Source organism: Poromitra crassiceps, assembly GCF_964638095.1.
Source record: "Poromitra crassiceps genome assembly, chromosome: 5".
Taxonomy (NCBI): domain Eukaryota; kingdom Metazoa; phylum Chordata; class Actinopteri; order Beryciformes; family Melamphaidae; genus Poromitra; species Poromitra crassiceps.
The window spans coordinates 54,279,594-54,290,545 of NC_139642.1; the positions used below are offsets into that span (position 1 = coordinate 54,279,594).

Below are 10,952 nucleotides of genomic sequence, written 5' to 3' on the forward strand. Positions count from 1 at the left end.
TGTTAAAGAAAACATTAAATAGAGAGGATTGCTAAGAAGACCCGGCCTCTCCAGAGGAAACAGCTGGTTTCAGCACCTCAGTCTGCCACACGGGGACCTAGGGGGATTCTTCCTTGACCAAAGTTCTTCTATTTGGGAAGACTGACTCTGTTGCACTTGTATTAAGCTTAACACCGTATGCACACAGCTCTCTTTATGACCAAGGCTCTACATTGTATTCTCATATTCCCCTCCTCCGTCCCTCTCTCCTCTCATGCACTCCTCCCTCCTTCCTTCCATTTCTCTCTCTTGCATTCCTCTGCCACTCCCTCCCTAGTCCTATGCTTCTTCCCCTCATCCCTCTCACAGGACCCCCGTCTCTCTCCTTTCTCCTCATCATCTACCTCATCCACCTCTCCCTGTCTCGCCCCTCCTCTCCTCATCATCCACCTCTCCCTGTCTCGCCCCTCCTCACCGCCAAGATGGATTTCCTGATGATGAAGCAGCTGAAGAGGAAGAGGAAGAGTAACTACAGTGTTAGAGAGACACAGACGCTCCTCAGGGAGATACACAAGAGACGGGACATCTTGTTCTCCAGGCAGCAGGTGTTCTGCTCTATTCCAACAGTTGAGTTGATGCACAGTAGGGATAATATATGCAGGAACATTTTTTTAAAAATGATGCGAAGTTCTACAGCAATGTTTTGGTTTTGGGTTTTTTTAACTGACAATTTATAACAGGCAAAATGTCTTGGAAGTAGTGGAGTCAAACTGCTTGGTGGCTGTTCTGTCTGTGTGTCGCTGAACATTTCCACGTGTTCCCGCCAACAGAACACCACCATTAATGAGCTGAAGAGACAGGCATGGGAGGAGGTGGCCGGAGGTGTCAATGCACTGGGGGAGGCGGAGCTACGCACTGCGGCTGAGGTGTGTGTGTGTGTGTGTGTGTGTGTGTGTGTGTGTGTGTGTGTGTGTGTGTGTGTGTGTGTGTGTGTGTGTGTGTGTGTGTGTGTGTGTGTGTGTGTGTGTGTGTGTGTGTGTGTGTGTGTGTGTGTGTGTGTGTGTGTGTGTGTGTGTGTGTGTGTACCGGTATGTGTGTAATTCTGTGTTTAAATAGCAGTTTTCAGTTACTGTAGGTCCATATATATTTGGACATTGGACACAATCTTCGTCATTTTGGCTCTGTACATCACCACAATGGGCTTGAAATGAAACAATCAAGATGTGCTTCAACTGCAAACGTTCAGCTTTAATTATTTTAAATAAATTATTTTTATTCTTAAATAATTACATTTTAAGGGACCAAAATTACATTTTAAGGGACCAAAAGTAATTGGACAAATTATAATCATCCAATGAGTTCTGAAGCATTTGGCTGAATATGAGCAGATAATATTTCCCGAAACTCTTCAGAATTCATTCTGCTGCTGTTGTCAGCCCTCACATCATCAATAAATACACGGGAACCAGTTCCAGTGACTGTATTAAGTCTTTCTTAATTTTTTAAGAAAGATTTTTTTTTAATTAAGTCTTTCTTAGTCTTTCTACAAAGACTGTATTAAGTCCCCTCCTCTTCTCCCCTCCTCCCCTCCCCTCCCCTCTCCTCCCCTCTCTCCTCCTCTCCTCTCCAGGTGAAGCGTCGGTACTTGGACTGGCGTGCACTGATGAAGAGGAAACAGCTCCAGGCTGAGCTCTGCCTCTCCTCCTCCTCCTCCTCCTCCTTGGTGCTGAAGGCAGAGTACGAGCCCTCCTCGCCCGAGCACGAGGCCGCCTCGCTGGGATCCTGCGACCAGTCGCTCGACCTCTCCGGGTTCCCCAAGGACTGCCACTGTGACTGGCCGGAGCTGGTGGCTCTGGAGGAGCCGAGCGGGCCGCCCATGACAGCAACGGCCGGTGTGAAGATGGAGGAGGACGTCACTGAATACAGAGTAAGAGAATGTCTAAGAAGATTTTTATGTCCTGCCCCCCTGGGACATGTTATGCAGGACATGCTGTCATCATGATTGTGTGTGTGTGTGTGTGTGTGTGTGTGTGTGTGTGTGTGTGTGTGTGCGTGTGTGCGTGTGTGCGTGTGCGCGTGTGCGCGTGTGCGCGTGTGCGTGTGTGCGTGTGTGTGTGTGTGTGTGTGTGTGTGTGTGTGTGTGTGTGTGTGTGTGCGTGTGTGTGCGTGTGACGTTCTTGTGAACACAATAATAATACATGATTTGAGTTGATTTTTATTTGGATCTCTTTAGCCCATTCGCTAATCTTCCAAGAGTCCACATAAAAAACAACATTTGAGCATAAATCATAATAATACAAGACATAATTGTTGGCACACACACACACACACACACACACACACACACACACACACACACACCATACTGTACATACTGTACATTGGCACATACAGTACATACATACACATCTACATGTGATCACATATAATACCAATACTCTACAAACCTGCTGTGCAGCTGTGTAATACAATAACAATACAAGGAAGCATATTTACACCACAGGTTCCCTAAATATGCATTTTAATAAGGAATAACGGCTTTAATGAAACTGTAAGTGTAAGTCCTTAATGCAGATACAGAGTTCATCGTAACACCACCTGTGTTGTGTACTGTAAAGGCAAGTATGTTGACAAAAATATGACTAATTAATTACTGCAGTCATTTGCTTAATTAACGACATCGTTAGCATAACTGTCTGTATTTAATATATCATGGTGATTATGGCAGCACATCAGGCACCTCGAGTGCCTCCTGTTGTTGCATCAGGTAGGATCACTAATCACTCAGAGATCACATTCAATTACGCATACACTCTCTGGCTAAATGAAGCTGTACTTGAACGTGTTATTGTTAGTGATATATTTTGAGACCATACCACTTCCACCACTCATCTTAAAAGTCTCAAAGCTTCCACACTACTTTTTCCTGCTCTTCCTTCTCGTCTTTTGCTCATATGTGACTAAACTGTATCAGTGTCTTCACTGTAGCCAGGTGGTGCAGCAGCTCCACTACTTATAGCCAGACCTGGCCGCAGTGCAGATTTCAGCTAAAAACAGGGTGTAAACCTCTTTTCAAGTCAACTTGGCATCTCAGGGCTTGTGGAGACTTGCATTACGCCAGTTGAGCAGTATGGACGTATTTTATTTATTTATGTTCTGTTGTTTTTTGCGTTTTTGCTCGTGATCCTGTTCACACTCAGCAGACGCGGCCAGTCTCCATTTCTCTAAATTTCCACTGCACATACACTGGCTGTCGGCAAGTACCTCATACAACCCCACATGAAAAAATCCGAACTCTCCCTTTAATGACTTCACTCTCATTCTCTAGTTGGACGGTGATGGTGATGTGGGAGACGGAGACGGGGACATCGACGAGGACGACTTCCCCTCCCTCCTCAGTGACATCGAGTCTCGTGGCGAGGGACGCGTGTCCGAGGTCTACTCCCACATCGAGTTCGGCATGCTCGCCTCCTCCAAAGCTCCCACGTCCACCGCTGCCGGCCTGACGGGAGCGGGGGCGCAGGCCCACGCACCGGGCGGACTGACCAATTACGAGAGCGTGGGGGCGGGGTTTCTGTTTGCCGTGGAGAAACAGCGGCTGGAGCTGGAAAAACAACGTCTGGCCGTGGAGACGGAGCGCCTGGCCGTGGAGAAGGAACGCCTGATGGTGGAGAAGGAACGACTGCGGCAGGCGGAGGTGGAGAGGGAGAGGCTGCAGCTGGAGAGAGAACGCTTACAGGTAGGGTGCGGGGAAAAACCGATACAGCATAGTATCGCGATATTTTGTGTGACAAATATTTATATATTTTATTATACGTATAAATTGTCAGGTGCATGCCATGCAACATTTATGACTGTTGGTTGGTCGGTCAGGCTGTCTGCTTGATAATTTTCCTTTGGGGACATAATTTGCAGTGGAAAAAAGGTAATACATCGCAATATATGGGAATACTCAGTATATCGCAATACTAGCATATCACAATACTATCTTATCGTGACTTAGGTATCGTGATAAAAACGTATCATGAGGCATCTGGTGATTCCCACCCCTACTTACAGGTGGAGAGGGAGAGGCTGAGGGTCCTGCTCCTGAGCCAATCGCAACGCGTCGACTCCTCCTTCACCCAGCAAGGCCCGCCCTCCTCCTCCACGTCCTCCTTGTCGGCTGCCCACGACGGACAGAAGGAGAGAGAGAGGGAAAGTCAGAGATGGATGCCGGCGGCGGTGGATCTGGAGACAGAGAGGCTGAGGCTGGAGAAAGAGAGACTGCAGCTGGAGAAAGAGAGACTGCAGTTCTTCAAGTTTGAGTCGGGCAGACTGCAGATAGAGCGAGAGCGCCTCCAAGTGGAGAAAGAGAGACTGCAGCTGCTCAAAGACCACCACTGAGAGAGAGAGAAAGAGAGAAGGCACGGAATGCATACAAAATCAAACAGTTGAGAAGCAGCACTACACAGGAAATAGTTGATTTTCATAAATAATCCAAGCGATGACATGTAAAAGTGTGAACACTTTCCCTTCAGGGAGCAAATAAGTGTACGCTCTCAAGACTGAGAACTCATTTTCCCATGGAAGGTGTGACGCATAGGAGTGATCGTTCCTGATTGGAATGTGGCCAAGGAGAAGACTGAGATGAAGGATTGTCATATGTACAGTTACAGTTATGTGTGTGAAACAGCATTGCCTAGAGATGCCTTCATACAAGACCGCTGAAGAGAGATACAGTAGCTGTCCTGCGTTGAATTTTCTCTCCTCCTTTACCAATTGGTACGGTGCTGTTACAAACCTACAGTTTAAAGCCTTTTCAATTCCTCATCCATATTTGTAGTCTTGCACTGTTGAAACACTGTATCCCCACTACTGGATTTATTCATATTTTTCCACTGGATTCAAGGTATTTTCTTCACTCTCAAATTGACCATTTATCTGAGAGTTACATGCAATATTAAGCTTTCGGGGGTTTGTTTATACTGGTATCGTTTGTAAGCATTGAAACATGAAGCCATTCAACATACTGTCGGTATCTTTGTAAACAAAATCAAACAATGTGTGGTTATCAAACCACTCTGTGTGTGGTTATCAAACCACTCTGGCAACCCAGGATTTTACAATCTACCTGTGTGAGCACATTCACATCAAAAGGGGCAGTGTTTTGTAACGATTTGTAATTATTTCATGGGAGCTAAGCTTGAGCTCAATTAAAACCTGGAGCTGGAATCATTTTATTTGCTGAAATAAGCCGGGTTTATCTGGAAATAATTATTTCTAGTTCGTTCTGAATAACTCCCTTTGATGAAGGAAGCTTGAATGGATGCCAGTTATGTTATGTTCCTATCATCTCGTGCAGTGAGCCAGGCCTGGATAGGATCGGGTTAAGTCTGACTTAGTAAAAAAAAAAGGGCTAATTTACCTATAGCTGTGTAGTACTTCTACTACTACTGTATGTTGCAACTGATGCACATTCTGTTGAGATACACTGAATTGCAATACAGAAGAGAATGATGAAGGAAGCTAATGTGGTTGGCAGTTTACTGCCAGGCTGCATGTCACACAGCAGTGTGTTTGTAACTCTCACAGCCAGGCTGCATGTCACACAGCAGTGTGTTTGTAACTCTCACAGCCAGGCTGCATGTCACACAGCAGTGTGTTTGTAACTCTCACAGCCAGGCTGCATGTCACACAGCAGTGTGTTTGTAACTCTCACAGCCAGGCTGCATGTCATACAGCAGTGTGTTTGTAACTCTCACAGCCAGGCTGCATGTCACACAGCAGTGTGTTTGTAACTCTCACAGCCAGGCTGCATGTCACACAGCAGTGTGTTTGTAACTCTCACAGCCAGGCTGCATGTCACACAGCAGTGTGTTTGTAACTCTCATAAGATTCAATGTTATGTTTCACCTGCTTTATTGCTTTATTGCTCACCTCGATTGATTGCCCCAGACTTCAGTCAGCTGGATCTACTGTAGAAGCTGCAGACCACCTTTGTGGCTGAAACCAAATGACAATCAGATGCTGATTCATACATACATACATATTGATAGAGAATACAATTTCTCTTCTCCGCTAATGTGATAATTATAACAGCCTATCTAAACCAAATAAATTGAAGCCAGGAGTCTAGGAAGATGTCTCATAAAAGGATATTTATTTACCATAACATTCTCTGCAATATGTATTGTCAGAGGGCTGAATCTCAATGTACACATTTTGATATGTTATACAGAGTCCAAATATTCAGCAAATGGCTGACAGTTTAACATAGATTTATACTCAGAGAGAGGAGGAAGAGCAGAGAGGAGGGGGGATGAACTTGACTTGGAGCCTACAGGGCTGCCTGTCTGTATCAGTTGTTATTGGAACTTGATGCACTGACCAAGGTTTCAGCAAAAGGAGCAGTCCTCTGCTATGGGTGAATCTTTATGTGTCAGATGTCATGTCATGTTAACTTATAGCATAATTATGTGTATGCAATTATAGCTTATAGCTTATTGATTAGGAAATGCCAATGGAACTTATATTTTTCTCCAACACACATATATATATATATATATATATATATATATATATATATATATATATATATATATATATATATATATATATATAAAGATCCATAGAATTTGTTTTTGTCGGTTGTTCATGACACAGGTGAGCACACTGAGATATGTTTGACAAAATGACATAAGTTTGGGCAGGTTTTCAGCAGCCCATCTGGGCATATTAAGTCAAGAAATAAAATAAAATATTGGACTGTGAGTTGAATGCACCTTTGCAAGACTGCACGGTACCTCTGACTGACAGGATGAATAATAATGGTATTGTGCACATTTGCAAACCAAATCAGCCCATCAATCTGTTGGAGCTTCACAAAAGTTTTTTAAGTGTCAAAAAGAGCTGTTACTTGTACAGAATAATTTGTACAGTAAGCTATTTCTATCTGTCTTTTGGTGTCAGCTGTTTGTGTTCACATAGTCACACTATTCAGTGTTAATAGAGTAATGTGACTACACATTACGGGGGCAGCTATTGGACATTCAGTGTTATTAGAGTCATGTTACTACACATTACGGGGGCAGCTATTGGACATTCAGTGTTATTAGAGTCATGTGACTACACATTACGGGGGCAGCTATTGGACAGTGTTATTAGTCATGTGAGGCAAGCATGCTGGAAAACGAAAGTGTACTTAGTGAATTATTGCTTGATCATATTTTTGAAGGTAATATGTTTAGTACTGTGGTGCCATATACAGTACATACTGTATGTAAAGAGCAACTGGATACTGTAATGTATACTTAAAGCACAATATGTTCATTTACAATGCTGTTTTTTGTTTCATCTCAACATTAAAAATCTGATTTGACTTGTTTAGACTGCAACAAACAGGACTCACTCTCCTCCTGATCTGAGACCAGTTTTTCCTCTTTAACGGCTTTCTGTGCGGCCGCACGAAAGACTCTGGATTGGTTTTTAGTTTATAGTCGAGCGAAGTGGATAGTCAAGTCAAGTTTATTTGTATAGCCCTAATTCACAAGCATGTCTCAGAGGGCTTCAAGGAGAATATTTCTAGCTAAATCTAGCTGACACAACAATAACAATTACAGTAATAATAATTATAATAATAACATGGTTTACCAATCTTATGATAGAGACAGAGGGAAGGGGAGAAAGTGGGCGAGGAGAGAGCGCAGAACAGACAGGATATACTGGGGCTGGGCGATACGGTCATGAATATTCACAGGGGTCAAGGAAAATTTTGCAATCAAGTTATGTATTATAGTTACCAGGCGATATGAGTCACTGAATAGACAACACATGATTAGTCTGACATTTATCGCCCAGCCCTACAGGGCATACAGCAGCTACTCAATCCACTGCAGCGGCACACTAGAACCGGCAGCAGAGCGGCCAGGCCAAACGAGCAACAGCTCAGACAATCAGACTACTCTAGCCATTAATCGGAACGAACTAGCACACAAGGAATCTAACTAATCTACAGCCTAGTCTGCCCTGTCCTACTCTAATCTAATCTTAGCCTCAGCACTATAACAACAACCAAAAGGTCCAGCTCAGAGAGGTTTCCAAAGTGGGAGGTGGGCCTCCCCAGGGGGCCTCAAACAGTTTCAGGGGAGGCTGCAGCGAATGATTAAGATATAAGACTGAGATAAAGACTGAAAACTGAGTCTAGTTCTTTTCTGGATATAAAACATGAAGAAGACTGAGAGTAAAGGAGGATAAGAAGGAAAGTGTAAATCCTCTTTTGTCTCACCTCACGGCTCATCAGAGGCGCTCAGATCCAATGCAGGCATGAAAGAATTGAGCATTGAAGACACTTTGGCTGCACGAGTCATGACATTAGTGTGCTATTATAAACCTTTTCTCCAATGAGTCCATTTCCCCATCGTCACTCCTGCATTTTTAACAGTCTACATTTGTTACTCCGGCGTACAACATTAACAACAAATATAGAAGCCTCTGAGGTCGAAAGGGTACTCTCACTTGGTCCAAGAAAAGGTTTTATTGGTTTTCTTTATAGTTTATTAAGGTCTACCTCTACTCTGAACACTCTGGCCACCAAGCAGATATGGGAGAGGGACCTTGAGGTGGAGATTGATGACGAGGACTGGTGTGATATATTTGATAATGCCAAAAGAATTTCTGTGTGGAACAGACTGTGGTCGATGCAGCTAAGAATTATACATAGATTGCAAATATCACCCAGCCTTCGTCATAAAATGAATGCTAGCCTGTCTCCCCTCTGCCTTAAGTGTAAGATAGAGGTGGGAGATTACACTCACTGCATATGGTCATGTCCTAAGATAGAACGATACTGGTCAGACATAGTGCAGCAGTTGAGTGTCATCTTTGGTGTGGAGTTGGACCCAGACCCTGTCAGCCTTATTCTTGGTCTTCCCCATAAGAAACTCGTTTATAAACATCACAAACGGCTATTTAATTTATTAACTTTTGCTGCTAGAAAAAATATTCTTTTATTTTGGATTAAAGACAAACCTCCAACAAAGAGGAACTGGCACCAGATAATTATGCAGCTTATGCCTCTGGAGTTCATGACATGTATGCTGCACTCAACAACCGATGTCTTTTATAAAGTGTGGGAGCCCTACCTGAAATATATCGACCCTAACCTAGCAGAGACACTGACTATTGGATATCTCAACCGAAGTGATACTGCCACCTGAATACTGCCTTTTGCCTTGTACATCTAATTTAATTTAATTTATTTTATTGTATTCTCATTCATCTGTCCATCCTTTTCTTCATTGTTGTCCACATATGTGTCTTTGTGAAGTGTTTAAGCTGCCCTGTCTTTTTGTTTTTGTTTTTTGTCTTTGTCTGTCTTGTCTTGAAAAATTGAAAATTGAATAAAAATATTATTGAAAAAAAAAAAAGTCTACATTTGAAAAGCTCATGTTTGAGACGGTACTCGTGAGGGCCAGCCAGCTTCAGGTGCCATAACGATTGGAGCCACAGGGTTTTTATTGGACCTGGACAATAAGGTGCATGGGCTGGTTTGAGATGACACTACTGAAACCTCTAGATCCATACTAGGTGAGACCTCTTTAACTGTGAAGTCACCCTATCTGCCAGCATTGAGCTCCTCCTTGTCTTGTTCCCTGACTCACACACTTGTCTACCCCCCCCCCCCCCCCTCTCACACCCACACAGGCAGGGACTCATAGCGGGCAGATCGAATCACAAAGACTAGTTTATTTTTCCATCTACGTGTCATTTTGTCGTCTGTCTGCGAAATGAAAGCCAGCTCTGTCAGGATTTAGAACTGGTGTGAAAATCCATCTTATTGGGTATCTCAGCACCGGTGTCTTGACTGAGTGCTGTGTGGACTACCGAGTGTGTGTGTGTGTGTGTCAGGGCCGGCGCCAGGATGAAATGACTTAGGGGGCGGTTATAACTGTGGAGGGGCAGATTTTTTTTTTCTTGATTTTTTATATGATATTTTTATATCATAAAACATAGGTTATATACCCGCTATGCCTATTTCTGGACTTTTTAACCATAATAACCTCTGAAAAGCGCAATAACAACACAAAAAAGACTACTATTCAAAATCAAATAAAACTTTTATTTCACAGCAGCAGATTAAGGCATTAATAGAGCTGAGCTTTGCATAACGTGAAATGCGGGACCTGTCTGGAGCACTCTGAACATATATGTCTATATGAAAAGTCATAGAATAAACAATTGCTGCAAAAAATGACAAAAAACTAAAGAAAATAATAGCCAGTCAGTGCCAGGTTCATTAAATTAAAGAAATAAAGTGATCAGATGCGTTGTCTCCATCTTTCTGCTCATGGCATGCTGTGTGCTTGGGTGCAGCTGATTTCTCTCTGTGTGTGTGTGTGTGTGTGTGTGTGTGTGTGTTTTAATCACGTCATGATCACTACAACATGCAGTGAGGTTCAAATTTAATAAATAGCTACATCTCTGACACCTTGTGACAACCAAAGCACAGCAAATAGCGCTTCCCTGCCAATTCTGAAACAACAGAGCTATGTTTATAGGGGGTAGCCTACATAAACTTAAACTGATCAAATTTGATGAAGACTGCAGAAACAGCAGCCGAAACATGTCAGGTACAAACATTGGCTAACTGGCCTTTATAGATGAACTATTCTAAAAAAAAAAAAAAAAAAAATTTAAGTGAGGGGGCAGAAATTTTAACTGAGGGTGCAAAGCCCCCTGGGGCCCCCTCGTGGCGCCGGGCCCGGTGTGTGTGTGTGTGTGATGACAGCTGGAGCTAGAGGTGGAGAAAAATAATGTAGCAATTTAGAAATTAGCAGGAGGATATTGCAACACTTTCATCTGTGATATTGTATCAACAGAGGACAATAATGATCGTTTTCGTGCATTTTATCTTCCTCATGGATATCACTTGACCTATATTACTGTAATGCAATTAAAGGAGGGAAATAGGAGTCAAAATCACAATGTAGGCC

At 43.2% G+C, this 10,952-nt stretch overlaps 1 protein-coding gene across 1 annotated transcript; it reads left to right on the forward strand.

Annotated features, from left to right (window-relative positions):
* Positions 1–449: 449 nt before the first annotated feature.
* Positions 450–4,365, forward strand: msantd4 (Myb/SANT-like DNA-binding domain containing 4 with coiled-coils; the record flags this gene model as incomplete). The annotated part of the gene is made up of 5 exons (XM_083636794.1): positions 450–584; positions 810–905; positions 1,610–1,906; positions 3,308–3,718; positions 4,039–4,365. Exons 1-5 carry the CDS (start codon positions 462–464, stop codon positions 4,363–4,365), a joined length of 1,254 nt encoding a protein of 417 aa, XP_083492920.1. The 5' UTR covers positions 450–461.
* Between the last annotated feature and the right edge of the window lie 6,587 nt (positions 4,366–10,952).